Below are 22,664 nucleotides of genomic sequence, written 5' to 3'. Positions count from 1 at the left end.
GAAGTTCACTCACAAACTGGGTCAGGACTGGATAAGTCCACATTCCCTTTCTATCACCTTGACAGAGCCTGACCTCCTAATTCCAGTTGAGGCCAACGGCAGCCCAGAAGAGAAGGCAGGAGAGTTGGTAAAAATATCAACTCAGGAAGGGAGACAGAGTCCTCTTCAAGAGTCTCCACATCCCCACCTGAGGGGTGGAGCATGAGTCTGAGTTGTACTGGCCAATCAGAACACTCCTCCTTAGCTCCATGCAGGCACTTTGGTCCCTGGTCCACGGATGGAGGGACCCTCAGTTGCATCAGGAGAAAAGAGAGCCTTGTCATAAGATCAGGAAAGGGGTGAAAGGAAGTGAGGTGAGGCTGGACACCCAAGACAAAGGCTCATTCCATTTTTCTCTGCCAATATATGTCAGGTACAACAAGCTCCCAGCTGCCAAGCAAGATGAGGCTGTGATCCAGCCCAGCTCAGGGCACAGGTGAGTGACCGCAACCTCAAAAACACCAGAACTGGAAGGAATCCAGCACTTCTCATTCAATGATTTTCTGATCGTGCTTCACGGAGCCCTGGTATTTCACAGAGCTTTCCTGGGGCCACAGATGTGGAGGGGGGACAGGCAGAGAAACCCCACAGTGATTCAAACAGCACAGCTCTATTTTTATTTCTTTTATACATGCTGTTTCTGTTCTTAAATATTATTTAATAAAAAGATTCTGCTACTAAAAACAAAAAAAGGTTTGAAAACCACCAGTCTTATCCAATCCTTCACTTTGTAATTGAAAAAACTGAGCTCTGGAGAGGTGAATGACTGGAAGTCACAGAGAAGGCACTAACACCAGGACTCAGGAGTGGAGAGCTTGCTCGGCATCCACTAGGTTCCATTCTCCACTTCTTCCTGTTATTAATAGATCTGCCCTCAGCCCAACCAGACTCATGACTGTCCAGCTAGAGACTCCATTCCCCAGCCTCCTTTGCAGACACGTGTGACCACGTGACTAAGTCTTCACCAGTGGAATGGGAACAAAACTAATGCTCTATTTCTTACCAAAAGAAATGCTGTCCTCCCACTCCCTTGTGGTTGGAACATAAGACACGTAACTGGTAAACCAGCTTCTACCGTATGAACAAGGAACATATCTTAAGACAGGGCCAAGCAGCCAGAGAAAAGAACCTGGGGCTCTGGGTGACTTCGTGAAGCAGAACCACCTCCTTTCTTTGGAATATTCATGAGGCAGAAATAAACCAGCTTGTCTGAGCCTCTGTATTCTTATGGCTCTTTGTACAGTAGCTGTATTATTTATTTATTGCTAAATAAGAAATTATCCCAAAACTCAGTGGCTTAAAACAATAAACATCTGTTGTCTCAAAGTTTCTGTGGGTCAGGAATTCAGGAGCAGCTTAACTGTGTGGTTTTGTCTCAGGGTCTCATGAGGTTGTGGCCAGGGTGCTGGCAGGGCCTGCAGTCACTGAGGCACAACTAAGGCTAAAATACTCACTTCCAAGCTTCTCCAGAGGTGAGTGTCTTTATGACAAGGCTCCTGGCTTCCCTAGAGCAAGTGATCTGAGAGAGAGAGAGAAGGAAACTGCAGGGCATTTTTGTGACCCAGCCTTCAGAGTGAAGCACTGTCACCTCCCATTCTATTTGTTAGGACTCTGAAAGTCCAACCCAATCTCAAGGGAATGGGAACTAGGCTCCACCTCTTGAAGGAAGGAGTATCGAAGATTTCGTGGACATATTTTCAAAACCACCGTGGTGGCTTGGCTTGTATCCTCATTAATACACTAGATCTACTGGCTCCTGGTCCTATGCTGCTTCTGAGCCATGATGCTTCATGATGTAGTTCAATGATCACCATAACTAACAATTATTGGGGGCTTTTTATGTGCCAGGCACACACCAAGCATTTTTAAAATATTTTCTTCCTCATATGACCCTCTGTGGTAGATTCCAGTACAAGCCCTAATTTTCCAGGGGAGGAAACTAAGGTTTCACATAGTTATTACCATGCCAGACTCCAGAGCCGGGAGCATGTTTTGTGGAGAGAGACTGAGTTTGGTTGGAATTCCATCACCAAAACTTAGAGTTATGTGATTTGGGGGAAGATCTAACCTTCTTGGGCTTCCATTTTATCATATAGAAAAGTAGAAAATAGTAACACCTGAAGGGCTGTGGTGAGGGATAAATGAAAATATGGATAGCACTGAGCACAGGGCATGGACTGCAGTGGGTGGTCAATAAAAGGTGGTTCTCTTCCCTCCTCTGCTTTTTTCTTGAATCTCCACTTTCACACATGAAACAGTTCAGCTCTAGCCTTGAGTATTGGCTTCATTCCAGAAATCCAAAGAGATGGCAGGACTGTGCAGAATTCCTGGGAACTGGGTTAGTCTGAACCCCATAGATTCTGTTTCCTTCCGGGCTGCCAATACCTAGAAAGCATCAGGGGATGCTTAAGAGATACTTAGGAAAAAGCCCCAGACATTATCCCAGAACTGACCCAGCCTCTAGGTCACACCAATGCCTTTTTCTCCTATTGGTCTTCCCATGTGGTTGGGAGCTGGGGGAGGGAGCGGGGAAATTGCTAGTTCATGTTCCTGGAGAACCACAGACCAGGACCTGGGGGCATTGCTGGGTAAATAACGAACACCTTGGGCCAAGAGTTGCATCAGTTCCCTAAAAGCATCCTGGTACTGAGACATCCAGGGCATATGGACAGAAGAAGGCCAGATCTTTTAAGAATAAAATGAGTGAAGGGCCTCATTTGCCCAAAGGTACAATGAACAACTCTCCACCCCTTCAAAGAATTGCATGTTCCTCTCATAAAAATTATTTTCTTAAGAAATGAAAGTTTGGGGAAATGCTGTGACAATTTACCTCATTAGCATTCTCTTCCATATTTTAAGGATGGATTTGGAGGCCCATGGAAGAAGGAGTCTCTTACTAAAGGTGAAATGGGGTGATTAAGGCTTCTGGCCCCATGCTCCTCCACAGAATTAGCTCTCTCTCCCCAAAGTGTTTCTCTAGTGCCTGCAAGCCTCAACACAGGGAGTGTATCAGAGGGTGTTAGGATGGGGCAGTGGAAATAAAGAGAATCCCTGACTCCTGAGAAGTTTTTCTGGAGGCCTAGTATTATCTTTCTCTCTTTCCATAGAAGATTTAGAAACAGAATTCTACTTCAGATTTCTCAAGTGGCTTTGAATGTATAATCCATCATCTTCTTTACTGTTTCAGTTTCTTCCTCAATAAAATAAGCAGACTTGCCTTCCTGACTCACAAGAAGCTGGGGGTATGAACCATCATGTCATTGGTGGGGGTGGGGGAGGTGAGTTATCTAAATTGTATTGACATAATGTGATAGCACCTTCAGTCTAGGAAAACGCCGGGATTGAACCAAGCTTTTCAAGGATGCCCAAGACCAAAGCCCTTCAAGCAGCATCTCCCAATCTAAGCCATCTTCTTTTTTTGGTGAGGAATATTGGCCCTGGGCTAACATCAGTGCCCATCTTCCTCTACTTTCTATGGGACGCCGCCACAGCATGGCTTGACAAGCAGTGCGTCATTGTGTGCCTGGGATCCGAACTAGCTACCCCCGCGCTGCAGCAGCAGAGCGCACCCACTTAACCGCTGTACCACCGAGCTGGCCCCTCTATGGTCATTTATACACAGGCACGTACATACATCCATTCCAAAAATATTTAATGAACCAGACACCGGAACCACCATAAAAGTGGTTCATACCTTGAAAAATCGCTTATGAGGAGGGCTCATGAAGGTATCAAATTCAGGAAATCACATACTTATCTTTATAATCCCATAGCATACTACATTGTACACGCAAAGTGTTGAAAGAGATGCAGATAGGGAAAACCTGATCCTGAGGAGCCACAGAAGAGGTGAATTTTTAGGTGTCTCTTACAAACGGTCAGGCACAGAAAGAAAAAGGGCATTCCAAACATAAGCAATGCTACATACAAAATCACAGTCCAGAGGGAATATACTGTGTTCGAGGAGCAACAGCAGAGCTTCCTGGCTGACCAACAGTGTAGAGAAGAGTGCACTGGTTTTAGAAAACAGGCCAAGGCCAGACTGGAACGATTTGAATGTCACACTTGAGAGTTTCACTTTATCCTGTAAACACCAGAGACCAACAGTTATTAAGCAAGAGAAATAAATGATAGATTTATGTCTTAGAAACATAACTCTGGAGCCAGCAGAGAGGATGGACTCGAGAGTAACATCAGAGCATTATTTCTCTCAGCATAACTGCCTGAGAATTTTGAGGGACAAGGCCCGTTAAATGAACGTTTCTGGGGCTCTCACCTTTAACTATTGAATCAGAATCTCTAAGCTGGAGGCCTGATAATTAGCACATGTAACACCTCTAACATAACGGTGATTCTTGCCGGCTCTAAAGTCTGAGACGTGGGCAAAAATCAGAGAGGCCAGTTAGGAAGCTTTTGCAATTGTCCAATTAGGAGATCTTCTTGATGAAGTCACCTGATACTTTAACCATCATGCTTTTAAATGACAAAGCAGTCATATGCATAATCTTATTTAAGAGTTAGGGAAAGTAGTTATCACCTTCAATTAACAAATGAAGTTTAATAGGAAGATTAGATTGAGTCCTTATTTGCTTGCTTGATTACTGTCTGTCTCCTCACACAATTTAAACCCCAGGAGAGTAGAAACTTTGCTGACTCCGACTACGTCGACGGGTCCCCGGTGTAACAGTGCTTGACACAAAGTGGGCTCGCGGTGAACGTGTTCTAAATAAATGAAAGACAGGAAAACAAAAAAGAAAAAGAAAGAAGGAAAAGATGCAATATCAGGTAAAAGAAGGCATATTGGACGGGCAATTAAGAGATTCAGTCTTTCTTCCAACTACTATTCATTCAACACGTACGCGGTGCTAGATGCTGAAGACACTGCCCTTATGGTGTTGCCAATATCGATTTCTGGGTTTGATTCTGCTAGTTAGGAGCGTGGAGCCCTGACCAGTCAACCTTAAGCTGAAGCTTCAGGCCTTAATTCCTTGTTTGTAAAATGAGAGGCTGGCCAAAAATGAGATGACAACTAACGCTCTTTCCAGAGCTCACTTTTGTAATTCATCTGCTCTGCCTTCTTGCTTCAGTTCCCCCTTTTGCAGACAGCAAAGGCACGTGCTAGCCGCCAGGACCAAGCCCTTGCCCACGGAGCAGAAATGGAAAGCTCCCCAGAACTGGCGTCTCAAAGAGCTGTAGAAATTCTAAGCCGTCAAAGATCTGGAGGCGGAAAACAATGTGGCACTAATTGTTCGGTTTCCTCCAGGTCCCGGGCGGAGGAGGCTGGCCCCCGCCTGCTCCGGCCATCGCCTGGTGCAGCGCGCTTCTGGGCGGACTTGTGTCTCGAGGACTGGGAAGGTGACGCAGGAGGTGCCCAGGGAGCAAAGACGCGCCCCCTCTGGAGGGGGGCGGACCTGCAAATAATACCCGGGGCCAGGAGGAAGGCTCCCATTGGCCGGAGGGCGGGTTACGGGCGGGGGCGGAGTTTCCCGGAGGGGGGGGGAGTAGGGGGAGTATAAGAGAGGGGGGGTGTGCGCAGCTCGTGTCAGTTTCGAAGTCTCCTGCCTCTCACCTTCGCGTCCTGGGACGTGAGCGCAGCCACCCGCCACGGCTTTTCCCTCCTCTGCGGGCCGAGAGCCTCTGCCGACAGGGCGCCCCGCATCTCCCCCAGCGCGGGGGCCCTCCTGCATTTCCTCTGTGCTGCTTTGATCAGGGGGACTTTGGGTTTGTTTTCTCCTCTTTCCTCTTTGTTGCTCTAAAACCGGTCACGCCGAAGCCCCCCATTCCGGAGGGAGTTCGACTTGTTGAGAAAGGCGGCTGCCGCGGACTGCACCGGCCCCTCCTGCGGACCCGCAAGCCGGTGCCCACCTTGCCCGCCTTACCCGCCGCCTGCGTTCGTTCGCCCGAGGAAGCCAGCCGAGAGGTCATTGATGCACCCATTCCAGTGGTGTAACGGTGAGTCCCCGGGCGGGAGGGCGAGCGGGCGCTGGGCTGGCCGGAGAGGCGAGGGGGGCGCAGGGCTTAAGATCAGACTGAGGGCTCGTTCTCCCTCTTGAGACAAGTTTCTCACGAAATGGGACGGGCGAGAAGGCGTCCTGGCGCCCAGCTGTGCTGTGCACAGCGCGGAATTTGAAAAAAAAAATCCAGGTCTAACTCGAGGGCCGGAAAGGGTCTCTGAACGTGCGGCGGGCGGGGGTCGTGGGAGCCGAGGGGTTCGCGGCCTTTGTGTGGCGGCTTCGCTCTTCTGCCGCCTTCCCTTGCCTTTGTGCGCTCAAACTCTGCTCTTTGTTGTGGTTGTCGGAGGAGAATTAAATCCGCGCTCGGGCTGGGATCTCCTAGAGGGAGCTCAAGTTCCCGGCCTGAAACTTCGCAGGCTATTTTAAATATGTATACAATGCAGCGTGCGGGACGGGGCGCGGGGGCGGCTTCCTCTGCGTCTTTGTTGGCTTCGCGCTGACTGCTAGGGGGCTTTGTGCCGGGGGAAGACGCCGGGTTCCAGAGCGTGGCTTTATGAAATTGATAAAGCCTTGCAGATATCTCGGCGCCCGGCTGCTCTTGGGTGCAGGGCTCGCCTGGAGGGAGCTGTGCTCTCTGACCCCAAGGCCAGACCACGGTACTAGCTCCCGAACCTTGTGGTGGCCGTACATCCAGAGCCAATCACCCCTCCCACCCTATTCCCGAGCCCCCACCCTCCCTGGCCTGAGTGAGGCTAAATTCATCTCACCTGAGGCTTTTTAGCGGTTCAGGTGATACAGGTTGGGTTTGGGTCTGATTCCTCACCCAAGCTACCTGAAAGGGGGGCCTTTATGAGTGGGTCAGTTTAATACCATGGGCCCTGAGACCCTCCAATGGCCCTAGTGTCCTGACCGCATAGTTCTAACGCTTGGAGAGTTTCTGGAGAAGAGGGTGGGGGGAGGGAAGCAGCTGGCCTTATCTCTGAGTATGGCAGGCTGGCTCGTTAGGGGGAAAAAATCCATTCTTGAGAGCAGACTCCTGCCAGATCTTGGATTAATTATTTCAAGAGGCTTTTGTTTTAAGGCAGGGTTTGAGCAGCATGTCTATGAGTGTCCCCCACCCCCCTCTTCCTCTTGCTGGTAGGATCTAATTTCCTGAAAATGAACCAGGCTGTGTGTGATAGGCCTGCCTTGCGGGAGAGGGGGCGGAGGATGGAGGGTGAGGGAGGACCCTGTGTCCCAGCATCTGGGAAAGATTCCCGTTGACTGGGAAGGAGAAGCATTTCCCAGATCCACTGGTCTTTTTTGGCCAGCCCTTCTCTTGACGTCATTCCTGCTCCCAGCCTGCTCACCGAGATGAGACATTCTGATGTCAAGGCTTTCATAGGTTGGCTGAGACAATGGAACAGAGACTTCAGGAGAAGCAGCAAGGTAGCTGTCAGTAACACCGGCCTTTCTTCTGGGCAGCGCTCTTTCATGTGAGGTTTTTAGACCAGCAGAGGACTTGCTGCTTTATCTTTTCACTACTTAAAATGACTGAGAGTCCTGTTCTTTGACTCCAAATGAGGAAGCAGTCCCTCCCCCACTTTCCCTTTGTGAAAAGCATCTGGACCCCTTTCCTGGGGTTGGTATTCTGTCCTTATAAGTTTTAGAGGAACAACTACTCCATGCTCAGCTTTTAGCCAATATATTTTTTTCCCATGTCTTTTTAATTGTAATACAAGCAAATGGACCATCTTCTCTTAGCTATTCAGCTCTTCTCACCCCCACTTCTTTATCACATAAAGCTCACTGACCCTATTCTGGAGTCCTAGGGAAAGCCTCTATCAGACAAGATAAGGTGGTCCAGATAAACTGATCAGGAGTCTGTGGAGGCCAGAGCGCCTGCACACACATACCCTCTGCATTAGCCACTGGCTCTGCAAGGTCTCAAAACAGGAAACCAAATGAGGTTCTTGGGGACCCTAAAGATAACAGGCTCCAGCGCATAAAAGGTGCATGGAGAGCCAAGGCAGATTGTGGGTTTGACCCTCTTAGAGCATCATATATTGCTGAGGCAGGGGGTGGGGAGATGCGCCTGGTGGGGAGGAAGACCTCCTTGGCATTGACACCTGTCCCTGGAAGAGAAGTCATGAGGCCCTTTTCCAGAGCCGACTGAAAGTTGTCCCTCTCTAGCCAATCCCCCGTGATGTCTTCATGGAAAATTGATCTCCTTTGGCCTACAGAGAGCAAATATTTGAGTGGAGGGCAGAGAGGTGGTGAAAACTTTTTTCTAACCCTTGCTGTAGTCTAGAAGCAATGGCTTCCTATAGAGCAAAGCAAAGTTTAATAGCTAGTTATTTAATTTTTTTCAACTTAATCAAAAAGTCTTTCAGGAGAAGAACTATTTCTTTTACTTTTTGTTTCCCCACAATGTCTAGGTCAAGATGCAAATCAGGCCCTCCACAATACTTGTTGGTTGACTGGTCATCCATTAGCTGAGGGCAGTTTCTGGGCTATTTTCCCCAACATCAGTCTCCTCACTTTGAAGGGGGAGCTTTTGTCAAGGGCACTAGGTTGTCTGGAGAAAATCACAAGTTATTTATCTGTCAACTAGTTATCAAAAACAAGCCAAACACTAGGCAAGGCATTGGAGCATATAGAAAAGTCCAAGTTGCTGTCCTCAGGACGAGGAGCATTCAAGCTTGTTAGACTCGCATCTCTGATCTCAGGATTATAGTCACACCTCTGCTATGGTGCCTAACTTAGCATGGTGAAAACCTTTGTGTCTGCCTTCTCTAGATGGAAAAAGCGGCCAGTCACTCTTCTTTGTTTTTTTATCTTCAGTGTCTCTCGTAGTACTTGTCATATAATCAATGCTTAATGCATGTTTGAGTTAAATTAAGTTGATGCTAGGAACACTTAGGCAATGTAAGACAGTTACTGAGTATGCAGGAGCCAGAACATGTGGTGTAGACTGTGAGCACTATAGAATTCAGGAAGAGAGAAGTCACTGGAATATCACAAAGACCAGGCTGGGTGGACTTCGGGAAGGGAGAAAAAGTTGCAGGCAGAGAAAGCTGCATGAACAGGTGTGGAGACAGGTGAGGACAAGGTTGGGCAAGACATAGTGAAGAGACTGGTCCACATGGGGTGATGCTGGAGGACACTGAGCGGGGGAGGTTGACAAGGTTGAGAGAGGGGACCTAGTTCATGCAGGTTTAGGAGGACTTGAAGCCAGTAACGAGTTTGGAAAATAGATGATAGAAACCAAATGGGAGGATATGTCAGACGTGTGCTAAATTAGGGGAGTGATCAGATATCAATTAGGTGTCTAGAATAGGGACTTGGAATAGAATTGGGCCCAAAATCTGTTTGGATTAGGGACTTGGCAATAGAATTGGGTACAAAATCTGAAAGAGGTGTGGAAGGAGGCTCATTATATGGCCACTGGGTTGATCTAGGGGATGAAGAGGAATGAGATGTAGAATGTCAAAGATGACTTCCAGTCTTTCAAGCCAGTCTTCTGCTGAGTTGCGGTAGCATTGGTAATTATAATGTAGAATTCCGAAGTATGTTAATGGATTCTGGCTCCTAACCAAGATGTCAGTAAAGTGCCCATGTTGAAGACTTGAGTACAGAGGTCTTTGGAGCCAGGCCTTCTTAGCTGTTTGACTGTAGATTGAGCCTTTTTTCCCCACTGGTGGGGAAAGTATCGTTTCACTGTGGCATTACAAAGAAAAACTTGGGAGCATGAGAATGTGCTTGGGATGTAGCAGGTATATGGTAAATTCTAGTGTTCTTGTCTCACCACTTTTTTTTTTTTTTTTATAATTTTATTTATTTATTTTTCCCCCAAAGCCCCAGTAGATAGTTGTATGTCATAGTTGCACATCCTTCTAGTTGCTGTATGTGGGATGCGGCCTCAGCATGGCCAGAGAAGTGGTGCGTCGGTGCGCACCCGGGATCCGAACCCGGGCTGCTAGCAGCGGAGCGCGCGCACTTAACCGTTAAGCCACGGGGGCCGGCCCTCACCACTTTCTGAAGTCCAAGTTTTATGCTTACCTTTTGACTCACTATGTTATTTCTGCCTGCAAGCAGGAAAAAACACTCAACTGCCTTATTGTTTATATGCTATCTTTTTTTTCTTTATGGTTAAACATTATAGAAAATTTACTAACTCTTAGAACCAGTAGTCCCAAGATAGAGAGTGGCTCCAGGATTGGTTAATCCACCAACTCAACTGACATAATCTCTCTTCTTTCCTTCTCTTTCCCTGTCTCCTCTGCCACCTTCAGCCATCAGCTTTATATTGAACTGCTCTCTTTCCAGCTAAAACGTGGCTGCCACCATTCCAAGTGTTTCAGGAAGACTTGACAAAAAAAGAAAAATCTTTCCTTTTCCAGCAGACCTTCTCTTTGGTTCTTTAGCCAGAACCCTGTCACATACCTTCCTCAACGCCAAACCCTGGCAAGGGGAAGGTGACTACCACGAATGGTAGACCAATCAGGATTGACCTCTGAGTCATGGGAGAAGGGGGAGCATCTAGTGGCTAGCCAGTGCTTCCCACGCTGAACGCTTAGGAATCTGCTGAGGACCTTGTTAAAATGTTCTTTCTGATTCATTTTCCTCTGGGGTGGGCCCCAGATTCTGCATTTCTAGCAAGTTCCAGGGGAGGACACTGCCATTACGGGACTGCGTGTAGTCCAGGCTTTGAGTAGAAAGGGGAAAGGTGGCCAGTAAAAGCAGGCTGCAGCTGCCCCTCCCCCGGCTCTCCTGCCACTTTCTGGAGCGCTGGCCCAGCCTTGGAGTGAACGATTTCTATTCTGGTCCTGGTGCAGCTTTTCTTCTGGAGCAGGTGGCTTAATAATGACGAATGACCTTTGCAACTACACTTTGCAATTTACAAAGCATTTCTTACACCATCATTTTCATTCCTCTCTGTGTTTCGCTTGTTTTCAAATGACAAAGTGAAGCTTAGATTGGTAATTTCTTAAAGGTCACATAGCTAGGGAGAGGAGGAGTTGGAACCCAAATTACCTTTTCTCACCTAAGCCTCTTCATTTTGCTACTATACTATATGGGCTTCTACCTAATGGAATTGAGTTTTCCATTTTCTGCCGATTGCCTGAATCCTGGATCTTCTAGAAGGGGATGCTGTGTTAAGTACTGTGTGTAGTATCCCATTTCATAGACTGATTAAATACTTTACCCAAGATCACATAGCTGGTAAGTGTTAGGACTAGGAAATAAACTTAAGCCCTTTGGGGCTGGCCCCACGGCTTAGCGGTTTAAGTGCGCGTGCTCTGCTACTGGTGGCCCGGGTTCGGATCCCGGGTGCCCACTGATGCACCGCTTGTCCAGCCATGCTGAGGCAGCGTCCCACATACAGCAACTAGAAGGATGGGCAACTATGACATACAACTATCTACTGGGGCTTTGGGGAGAAAAAGGGAAAAAAAAAAGGAAGAGGATTGGCAATAGATGTTAGCTCAGGGCCGGTCTTCCTCAGCAAAAAGAAGAAGATTGGCATGGATGTTAGCTCAGGCTGATCTTCCTCAAAAAAATTAATTAATTAATTTAATTTAATTAAATAAACTTAAGCCTCTGCCCCTGAATCAGAGGTTTTGGAGCCCAGAATCTGCCATTTCTCTCTCTATCCTTGCTGACACAGAGCACCATCAGCCCCAGTGGTAAATTTCCAACTATAATATAATTCTTCCTCCCCTTTCTTTGCAGGGTGTTTCTGCGGCCTGGGACTGGTTAGTACCAACAAGTCCTGCTCAATGCCACCCATCAGTTTCCAAGACCTTCCTCTCAACATCTACATGGTCATCTTCGGCACAGGCATCTTTATCTTCATGCTCAGCCTCATCTTCTGCTGCTATTTTATCAGGTAGGTGGCTCACTGGCTGACCTGGGTTGGGGAGTCAGGGAGGGGGAGGCCAGGGGTAGGGTGAGCCAAGTGAGGCTCCCACAGCAGAGTCACTTGCCTCCCGCTGGGACACAGGGCTTAGCCTGCCCTTCACTGGGCCCCTGAGGCCTGGCGTTTCTATTTACATCAGCCTATCAAGTTGTCCCAGAGCGTATAAGGTCACCATGGGTTGAGCTGCATCCTGCCCTTGGCCAGTTATTCTAAGGTTTCCTAGAATTACTGTCTGACCGAGTAATATCACTGATGGTCCCTTAGGCATCTCTCTACTCCCCACTCACACCTCTTGGTGGCCAGGGATAGGGGGCATCAGTTACACCAGGGGCATGTTCTTCTGCCCTCTTGGGAAATCCTGTTGTCAACCCGCCAGATGCTAATATTAGCAAGCTCATGTCTGGAGAGCTGCTTGTTTACTCTGCCTTGTAAGTTCTTACTTTTGAGAGTGAAAAAACTAAAAACATCACTTATTCTTACTGCGTAGGGATCCAGGGAAGGACTTGAGCTTGGCAGGGCTAGCCAAGCTTCAGGAACTGTTTCTTCACCTCCTGTTGAAAGACATGGGAACTGGTACTGTTTTCTACCAAAAATTTCAGACATGACTGGTATTTAGAATGGAAATTAAAGTAGTGTTTCTGACTAGGGCGCGCTATTGGTGTTAACAGTTCCTCATTGCATGGGACTGTCCTGTATATTGGGGAGTGTTGAGCATCCCTGACCAGTAGAACATGCTAGTGGTCCTTAGAGCCACCGTGATAACCAGCCCCTCACCACACACATATCAGCCAATGTCTGATTAGACATCCGCTGGGGTCTAAGCTAGTGTCTGATCAAATCATTTAAGAAGATTAAATGAAGATGAAGGGAAAAGAAGTTCTGGCTCCTTACTGAGATGTCTTGGTGGGTGTGAGTGCTTCACCTGGAAGGAGGCTAGAATGAGGGCAGACACTTGTCCATATTCCTAAGGCTAGAAGACTCCCTCTAAAAAGGGAAAATGCCCTCAGGCCCTGCTCCCCAGTGCTCCCAGTTGCTGCCTTGGTTCTCTTCTTTTTCAGAACTTTGAAAGTCCCTAGGACTGGAATTTCCACTTAAAAGTCTGCAGAAAAGATAGTGGTTTATTTTCCCTCTTGTACGATGGTGTCTAAAATTTGCTTCTATATTAAAGTGAGGGGGAGGGTAGATTTCTGGTATCTCTCCACCCGCTTCCCCTTCCCCAAGCCTAAGTTTTCTTCCTCAAACTCATGTTCTACTACCAGCCACCCCCATCTCCCCATATCAAGCAAGTTACGCAGTTCCACAGAGACCAAAGATGGAGACATACTAAATACCAGAGATTTATGTATGATGCTGGGAGGAGTCTGTAAAACCAGCTCTATTTGGTCCCTACACACACACACACACACACACACACACACAGGAACACTCAGGCACACGCGCACACATGCATACATGCCAAGCTGCAAAGGTGGTCAAGTGAAGAAAATCTAGAAAATCACTCTGGGCCAATAAATGGGTGACCAGCGTTCGTTTCCTAATTCTGCCACTAATAAGTGTAATCTGGTTTTTAGCTACTCTTGACCAAGTGCCTCAGTGTGCCAGGCATTGGGGTCAGCATTTAGTAAGATGTTTAGCTCACTTAGTGCTCAGAACATCCCTCCCATTTAGGTATTAGGCCACTTTATAAATGAGGAAATTCGTGCTCGGGCAGTTAAGGATCTGCCCAGGGTCATCCATGAAGGAAGATAGAGGTGGGCTAGTCTGGTGACAATTAGCTTGTCTGTCTGATTCCAGACATTTGCCTTTCTCTGCCTCTTATTCCGTGAAGGGGAAGGGGAGTAGCAGCTGTGGCATCCATGGCCGCCCCCTTACAGTTAGCGATTGGGGTCCTGCAGAAAGACAGGCTGGGGAGCTAGGTATGGCTGATTTATTTTCATTGGGCCAGAGTAAAAAAAGTAGAGCAGTAACCACAGGATACCAAAAGCTTTCCCCCCTGCGGGGCTGCTCGGCACCACCTGTCCCCTCTGCAGTAATCTGCTCCTTCACCACCCTGCCCTCTGTTCTGCAGCCTGCCCGAAGCCTGTCGACCCTGGACTTTCATGGTTCCAGAGGCTGGCTGGTGTGTGGCAGCCTGTGGTTGTCTATATATAGCAAGACACACAAGCACAGAAGCCACTTCCTCTCCCTGCTTCTCGGTTTCCTCCTCAGCCAAAATAGGCCCATGACCCCCAGCTCCTGACCTGGTTAGCTCATCGGCCAAGGCCAGCCTCCACTCCCCAGCTCCCCCTCGCTGATTCTTCCTCACGCCCTAAGAGGCGACCTCTGCCCCACACAGGATGGAGGGGCCAGTGAAGTACAAATAGGCAGGAAAGGAACAATTATTTTCAGGACCTGGCTGCATTGTTTGTTCCAAAAGGGAAGAGAAGCAAGGGAGAGCCCACTGGCAGTGGCTAGAAACGGTCTCATTGAAATCAGGGTATTTTTAGTTGCTTTGCTCACCCAACAGCTGAGAAGGCCACCTGTCCAGAGTTGTTGGCCCTGCCTCCCCTGCTGGGATGGCCCAGAGCCTTTGTTTTTTGCTTTGTTTCCCTTGCAACCTTTTTGGCCTCATTTCATCACAGTCTGTACCTTATTGATCTGGAAGTCTACATGCAGGGTGAAGGTGCAGCTCTGAAGCCCTTCACTGTCCTCATAGTCCTGGGCTCTGACAGTCTGGCTTCTGGAGGATCCTTGAGTAAGACCATTAAAGGGAGCCAGCAGATAAAAGGGATAAGGGTGAGGAAGGAGGGCACCCCTGGCACCCTAGGATGGAGCAAGCAGAAAGGCCCTGCACACTCTACTAATTATAGCCATGTTGCAGGTGAGACAGTTGAGGCTCAAAAGACATGTGGCATCCGCTCAGTCTCTGAGTTAAGAAGCAGGCTCCTCACCACTTCCTTATTTACTCTGTACATACCTGGTAACAGCAACAGTGTCACCCTCAGAAGGCGGCTGTGAGCAATGAGAACACTTTCTTCCTTCCCCAGCTTAACTCCATCTCAGTCAGGTAACAGTTGTTCATTTAAGCCTTGGATGCATCCTTCCCTGCCCCTCTCATTTGGAAGTGGGGACAGAGTGCCAAGTTAAAGATGGGACAGTGGGAGGCCTGGTTAGGCCTTTAGCCTAACCGTCCAATGACCAGAAACCCTCCAATAAGGGAAGAGGGAGGGAGGCAGTGGATAGGCAGCCTGGGCTTCAACCCCATGGCAGGAGTCCACTTGGACAGTTCCTAAGAGGCTCTGGGCATAGATGGCCTTTCCAGGGTGCCTGACTTCCTATTAGGAATGATGGAGGTGGCTGGCAGCCTGATGTTTCTTATCTGCTTCCTGGTTGTGCTTCAGGCGTGGCTCTGCCCCCACTTCTGCCTCTTTCACCACTCTGGGTGCAGTTTCAGCTTCTCTGCAATGCCCATGGAGCATCTTATCGCACTCCTTTTGATTAAAGCTCATGATTTGAGATTCTCTTCCTCTAATTCTGGTCGGCAATCTTTTTCTGCAAAAGGTCAGATGCTTTTGGCTTTGCGGGTCATACGGTCTCTATCTCAACTACCCAACCCTACTGTGCAAAAGCAGCCGTAGACAGTATGTAAACGATGAGCATGTCTGTGCTCCAATAAAATTTTATGGACACTGAAATTTGAGTTTCATATAATTTTCACACAATATGAAATAGTCTTTTGATTTCTACTTTCACCAAAGAATAGAAACCATTCTTAGCTTATAGGCCCTATAAAACAAGTGGTCAGCTGGATTTGACGCTCAGGCCCATAACCTAGACCTATGATAGAATGATCAGTGGGAGAGAGCCCCATCTGGCTCCCACGCATAGGAGGCCGTAGAGCTGCCTGCAGAATGCGGAAGGTTTCCCTTACTGAAAATGAAACAGCAAAAAAATATATATGCATCATTATTGGCCATTTGCATAGTAAGCCATTCAGAGAGTTGCAGCCTTGCTGATTGAAAGGGTATTTTCCAAGCCCAGATCATATTCTCAGGACTATGATGTGTTCTACCTAATTGGAGAAACAAGCCACATTGTGTGTTAAAGAGCTTAGGCTCTGTAATCAGATAGACTTTGATTCAAATCCAGACTCTGCTGCCAACTAGCTCTGAAGTCTGGGCAGTTACTTAACTTCTTTGGACTTTGCTTTCCTCATCTGTAAAAAGGAAAGTGTCTCCCTCTTAAAGTTGTTGGGAATCGATGAGAATGTATGTGAGTATGTTAGTGCAGCAGTCCATGCTTAGCGAGTCCTCGATGACTAGTGTGCTGTTGCCGTTAGTAACAACGTGCCGCCTTTCGGCTATTGAGAGTCAGGCTGTATGCAGGCCACCGGCTTGAAACGAAAAGAAGAAACAAAGAAGAGATCGCCTGTGTTTGCCTGGCACTCTGAAGGGAAGAATGTGCTTTGGTTCTAGAATACTTTTGTTCTCCGGGTGGAAAATTCCCCAAAGTCAACAGAGGCTTACTTATTCTGCTACCCTGGCTTAATGGAAATATCCCTTTTAAGAATATCCAACTTCTTCTGTACACTCAGTAAACAATTGTTGATCTATATAGTTTGGGAGCCTGTAGGAATTTACCTCCTGGGAAATGGCAGGGTGAGTGAATGTACTATTTGGGGTGCTCTGCCACCAAATTCCCCAATCCATGGGACCACCAGTAAGTTTTGAGGCATTTGAGTCTGAGTCCTTCATCCACTCTGGGTGGCCTGCATAGGTCCAAACCATACCCCAGGGCGTCTAGGGGTGAGACATCCCTATGGGGAGCACCCCTCACCACCCCCAGAAGAATGCCCAAGCAACCAGCCTGCCTGTCCTGCTTTGAATGGCTCTGTTTGTACAAAGGCATAGTAACCTCTTCTCTCCCCTTCTTCTTTCTCCCCCAGCAAACTCCGGAACCAGGCACAGAGTGAACGATATGGATATAAGGAGGTAAATGGCCACGTCTTTCCCTGAGACTTCCTCCTCTTCCACTTTCCCTGCAAGAGAGGGGAGGAGAGCAAGCAAGCGGAAGCTGGCCTGGCCTGGCCTCCCCGTTAGCTTCACCTCTGGCCCTCTCTGAGGCTAACTCCTTTCACGTCTTCAAGTCTGCCTTGGCCCAGGCAGTGCCCAAAGCCCTCCCATCGCTGGAGGGAGAGGCAGGGGCTCCGGTGCAGGACTGGGGACTCCCTTCATTGGTTGATACCACCTGACCCCTGAGGTTGGTTCCTTCTGACACCATGCCTCCTCTTTTCTTCCCAGGTGGTGCTTAAAGGTGATGCCAAGAAGTTACAGTTATATGGGGTGAGTGTACCGGGGCAGCACACGGGAGGGCCCCAGCAGGTAAGGCAGATGGCACCTTCTCCAGCTCTCAGCCTGTACCCTTTCAGGAACTTTTTAAGTTCCTTGGGCCAAATAAAAGAGACTCATCCCAGCATGTAATCAATATACAGAATTCATTATTTCTGGAACCAGCGCGGGCGGAAAACAAAGGATCACAGAAGAGTTTAGATGAATGGTGACACGTGGCCCCAGGAAGCCTGCTGGGCATAATCTTTCAGAGAAGGGTGGTCATACCACTCCATACAGATTTCAGCTAACTTGCCCCATGTTCAGGCTCCATGTCTTGGTTTTTCACTGAAGAAGTTGCCCTTGTATATACATGGTCGCTAGCAGACTGTGGGTCTGACTAGTATCTCCATCCCTGTGGGTCTTCGCTGTTCTGCCCCCCCGACATGCACACCAGCTCCTTGGGTCCCTTCAGCACTGACTCTTTAGGAATAGCCTATTTCCTCTTCCTTTCCCACCTATGCCTTCGAGGTCACCTAACTCATTTCCCAAGGCTTCCTTTATTAATCACAGACACTCCTGCACAGAGTGTGTTTGTGGTTGTCTGAGTGCCTGAGAAGCCCAGGTATTGCTAGACATGAGACTGCCTAGCCCTGGCCTCATTTTGCCTCTTTTTGATGCCCACTATTACGTCTTGACAAGTTCAGATGTTTCCTAAGCCCTCCTCTGGAAGAGTAATTCAGCTGAGATAGAGGGCGTTACTATATAGGGATGTAAATCTGGATTTAAAGAAAGTATACCATACACCATACCCCTATCCTTACCTTTCGTTATTGATAAATGGCCCCTTGCGAAATGTTCTAGGCTAGAAAGGATTAAAAACCATTCTTCTAGAACACCACCACCCAGTGGAAGTTTCTGTGATGATAGACATGTTCTATGTCTGCACTGTCCAATATGGAAGCCACTAGCCACATGTGGCTATTGAGCACTTGAAATGTGGCTAGTGCAATTGAGGAACTAAATTTTTAATTTCATCTTATTTTGGCCAATTTAAATTTAAAAGTCACATATGGTTAATGGCTACCCTACTGTCAGTGCAGTTTTATGAAATATGACTGAAGTTTCTCTGGCTGATAAGGAGATTGTGCTAGAGTTAGTTTTCTTGGATGGGGATGAGATAATGGGTGTTCAAGATGGGGGAGTGAGGTTCTTCCCATCTTCTCTCACACTGCCCCCTTTCTTTCCACAGCAGACCTGTGCAGTCTGTCTGGAAGACTTTAAGGGGAAGGACGAGCTAGGTGTGCTCCCGTGCCAACATGCCTTTCACCGGAAGTAAGTGTCCACAGCAGGGATGTGTGTCCAGGGGTGCCTTTTGAAAGAAATAAGCAAGGATCATCTTCTAGAACCTCCAAATCCCTACCCCCTCCCGTCTACCCCTTGCCAGCGATGCCCTACATCTTGTCTGAATACACACTTCTTGTTCTGAGAAGCAGCTGGGCTCTGTGAATGAGAGATAGCTAGAGTAGGTTGGGTAATCTTCTTAGAGGAAAAACAGGTCTTCTTTTGCCCGCAGGTGTCTGGTGAAGTGGCTAGAAGTACGCTGTGTCTGCCCTATGTGTAACAAGCCGATTGCTGGTCCCTCAGAGGCCGCCCAGAGCATCGGGATCCTATTGGATGAGCTGGTGTGAGTGCTGCCTCTACACCAAGGCCTGGAGAAGACCTCTTGCCTCGTGGGTGCCTGGTCCCTCTGCACAGCTGCAGTGAACAAGACTGTTGGGTGGTGATGGTCATGCTCACCTGAAGGGGAGGTAGTGCAGGGCTGGTCTCCCACCATCAGGGTGAGACTGCCTTGCCCCACCTTTCTGCCTCCTGAAGCCTTGTTCCCTGCTACTCAGTACTGATGGCATCGCCCTTCAAGACCACTGTATCCTGGTACTGGACTATCTACCTGCCTTGTCCCTGCTCTGGGGAAAGAAATCCACCTGTATCTGGCCAAGAACTTGGAGCACACCCCTTGAGGGTTCCCCTTGCGAGGACAAGCTGCCCTGACCTAGAAGAGGGGATGAGATGGGCTCTGCCCCACCTGTGAACTCCCCTCCCCTCCCTGCTCTTTCCATAGGAAGGTTAGAAGGGAAGGAAGGAAAGATGGAGGAATCAAGTGCCTCCAGTGGAAGTGAGGGAGGCTGTGTAGGAAACCAGGAAGAACAGGGATGTATAAAAGGAAAGTCAATGTTTACATGGGACCTATTGAAACAAAGGCTGGCCGGCCGGCCCGCTGACGACAGGGTAATGGAGGGCAGATCCCCTCCCCCTGCTAGGATCTGAGGTGCTTACTCTTTCCCTGTCTTCCTCAGCTAATCTCAGAGCTTCCTACTCCATGTTGGGGTTTAAGAGCCCCCCCTAGAAGAAGGGCTGTTCTACACTCAAGTGGATTCCCAGGAGCAAAAGGGGCCTGGGGATGGGGGTGTCTGAAGGTTAAGGTAGCAACAGATACCTTCTTCCCCTTTGTAAATAGTATTTTTATACTGCATCCTCACCATCTCAGGCTTTGTACATGTGATCCCCCGGCTGGAAGGGGTGGGGGTTTTCCGTTCCTCCCTGAAGTGGGTGAGGGTGGGAGAAAGGTATGTATTTAAAGAAAATTAAATTTAATAACAAGTTTCTCTAACCTTTGCCTGTGGTTGTGGCCCGTGTCTGTTGGCCCTTTTCTGCCAACAGAGGGAACAAAGTTCTCTAACTGCCTCTCCTCACTTCCCCATACTCAGATCAAACATACACACACAAAGGTTCCTAACCTTTAAAAAGAAAAGTTGGTATTAGATTATTGCCTGTACAACATAAGGTAAGACTAATATCAGTGTACTGTAAGACTAGACTAAGTCAGGCTCATTCATCTGATTTCTAGAATATTTTTAAAGAAAGCTGATGTACGCCACCAGAGCATTCCATTAACTAAGACTTGAAATTAATAGAATTCTACTTGCAATTCAAGCAGTTGTGCTCTTAACACAACTAAAGGTCCAGGTTGCTATCGTAGAGGCTTGATCCCTTTTCCCTTATTATATGTTTTTCTTACCCACCAGCTGACAATCACTAACACATCCTGCCCTCCTATGCCACGTCTGGAAGTGTGGCACTGTTAACATCTTATGCTTGTATGTGCACTCAGATCTTGCACCCATGTCCTCCAGCTTCACTCTGTCAGTGTCCAAGGGGGTGCTGAGTCAATGATGGGTGTGCAAAATGGGAACAGTTTTCTTGGCCATCATAAGCACAGAGCAGCTGGGCTGTGGTTGCCCCCTGCTCAGTGGAAGAGGGCAGTGCTAATGGTCATCCCAGGGGGAAGCACTAGGTGCTGTGCACAGGAGGAGGAAAGTGTAGTATAGTGGTAGGTCACAGACGTGCAAGAGATGCCCATGTACCCAGAGGAGCCAGGCCTAACGGGTATGGAGGCTGACGGCACAGTTGATGCTCATGCTAGACAGACCTGAGCTGCAGCTGGGGCACCTGATGGTCCTAGTGAAGTTGGCACCTGTCTTGGTGGGGTCCTTTGCCCAAGGGTGCACCTGTTCTTGCCACCACCTCCTCCTTCACATTCTGAGGGGTAACTCCTGCTTCCCCTTAAAGCTTCTACCCCCTGCTTGCTCCTGCCAACCCTACAAGGCCTGATCTTTTCTTCTTCAGGGGCACTTCTTCCTCTAGTACTGCCAGCTTGCTTTAGTGCAGGGAATAAAATGCATTTCCTAAGCAAAACAAAGAGCCCTCCGTCTAGCTCCTGGATGCATGACTGGGATGAGGTGGGGAAAACAGGTGGTCTGCAGGTTGGCTTTGACATCTACGTGCTCCTGCCTCACCATCTCCCCTTCCTCTTAAGGAAAATTCATCAGTCTTGGCATATTCTGATTAAAACGTTGGCTCTAAAATGTCTGTGTTTGCAAGCTTGAATAGCATTGTCCTGAGGTCAGAATGACAGGGTAAAAATGCCTTGTATTACTTTCAGTACTTCTGTACAGCTAGGTAGAATGTACTACAGCATGCAGAGAAGGGAAATCCATATTTTTTAGCTGATCAGAGGTGAATTGGCAGCAGCTGATCACAAGTTAGTCACAAGTCCCAAATTCGTAGTCATTAGTGTGGTCTTGTTACTCAGGTCAGCATTCCTAGAGCCTGCCTCCCAGGCCAGCCACTGTGCCCGGTGCTGGGAGACGGGCAGCGTTGCCTTGGGAAAGGGTGTAAACACACTATATTTTGGGGGAGCAAGCTTGTATGGCTGAGAGACCCTTAGCTCAACTGGTGTGGAAGTGACAGCAGCGTTGCCTGGGGGGAGATGATGCCTGAGCTGTGTCTTGGGAGAATAACGTGGACAAAAGCATTCAAGGATCCACTAGCCTGTTAGGTGCCAGAGAGTACAAACAATTCAGTATGAAGTTGAGGTGGGGAAAGGCTGGAATGAGATAGTCCTGTGTGGTGCCAGGAACCTGGCACTTGATGGAATGAGAATCCTGAAGTTTCTTTAGATTGTTGTTTTAAAAGATCTGGGCATCATTTGGGAGCTAAGCCAATGCTTTTCTTCTCTGCGCATGAAATATTCATGGGCAACTACAGCGTTCTTCATACTATTCCCATTACTGAAGAATTTGCGCCCTAAACGTGTTTCAAAGAGTAAAAAACTGAAGGAAGCTGGGTGATAATCATACATACCAGGATTCCAACTTTGAGGATCTTATCTATGGCAAGCAAATACATTGGATCCATTGAAAGATAATGAACCCATCAAGTTCTTTCACAAGATAAATTTTGCTTTCCTTTCTGTGTATATCCCTCTGAGTCTGGGATTAGGAAATAGTGCTGAGAGAAGCAAATAAATGGCTTACCCGTCAATACACAAATAATAAACATCAGGGCCAAGGCACAAACTCAGATCATGCAGATCTAAGTTCATCATTTGCTTCTTTGCCCCACATAACTTTGAAGATAGATTGCTCCCCATAAAGACACTCAAAATAGCAGGTGCTATTTATCAGCTCCTGGGCTGAGGCAGTCCAGGAAGACAAAAAAACCCAGATAACTGTCAAATGAGTTGTGTGCTTGCCATTATCTAGGACCATGGATTTTTTAAACTCCACAAGTGGATTACTTCTCTTAAGGAAATCTTATGGAGACCTACCATAAGTGGAGGTGAGAAACTCAGAGCAGGGGCCAGCGCCGTGGCGTAGTGAAGTTCAGTGTGTTCTGCTTCGGCACCCTGGGCTTGCATGTTCGGATCCTGGGTGCAGATCTACACCACTCGTCAGGCACACTCTGGAGGTGACCCACATATAAAGTAGAGGAAGATTGGCACAGATGTTAGCTCAGGACTGATCTTCCTCAACCAAAAATGAGGAAGATTGGCAAGAGGTGTTAGCTCAGGGCTAATCTTCCTCAACAAAAAAAAAAAAAAGAAAAAAGAAGAAGAAGAGA

The 22,664-nt window shown here is 48.0% G+C and overlaps 1 protein-coding gene across 2 annotated transcripts; it reads left to right on the top strand.

Moving 5' to 3' along the window:
* The first annotated feature begins 5,598 nt into the window (after window positions 1-5,598).
* Window positions 5,599-22,424, top strand: RNF122 (ring finger protein 122). 2 transcript variants are annotated; one of them, XM_014786329.2, is made up of 6 exons: window positions 5,599-5,991; window positions 11,709-11,865; window positions 16,820-16,865; window positions 17,175-17,216; window positions 18,457-18,536; window positions 18,778-22,424. In XM_014786329.2, the coding sequence occupies exons 1-6, from the start codon at window positions 5,967-5,969 to the stop codon at window positions 18,890-18,892; spliced, it is 465 nt and encodes a 154-aa protein (XP_014641815.1). In that variant the 5' UTR covers window positions 5,599-5,966; the 3' UTR covers window positions 18,893-22,424. The 2 variants fall into 2 exon arrangements, with proteins under 2 accessions (XP_014641815.1, XP_004428901.1); XM_004428844.3 differs by having other exon boundaries at window positions 18,454-18,536.
* The last annotated feature ends 240 nt before the right edge of the window (window positions 22,425-22,664 follow it).

Source organism: Ceratotherium simum, chromosome 28, assembly GCF_057802395.1.
Source record: "Ceratotherium simum simum isolate JZ-2026a chromosome 28, ASM5780239v1, whole genome shotgun sequence".
NCBI classification, from domain to species: Eukaryota; Metazoa; Chordata; class Mammalia; order Perissodactyla; family Rhinocerotidae; genus Ceratotherium; species Ceratotherium simum.
The sequence above is the reverse complement of the archived record's forward strand: the minus strand, read 5'-3'. Positions and strand labels throughout refer to the sequence as shown.

Bases quoted from the DNA above. Each gene is read 5' to 3' on its own strand.
- RNF122 (XM_004428844.3), top strand. From the start codon at position 5,967: ATGCACCCATTCCAGTGGTGTAACG. The intron at 17,217-18,453 runs GTGAGTGTACCG...TTCTTTCCACAG, and splicing joins AGAAGTTACAGTTATATGGG to CAGACCTGTGCAGTCTGTCT. The intron at 18,537-18,777 runs GTAAGTGTCCAC...TTTTGCCCGCAG, and splicing joins CAACATGCCTTTCACCGGAA to GTGTCTGGTGAAGTGGCTAG.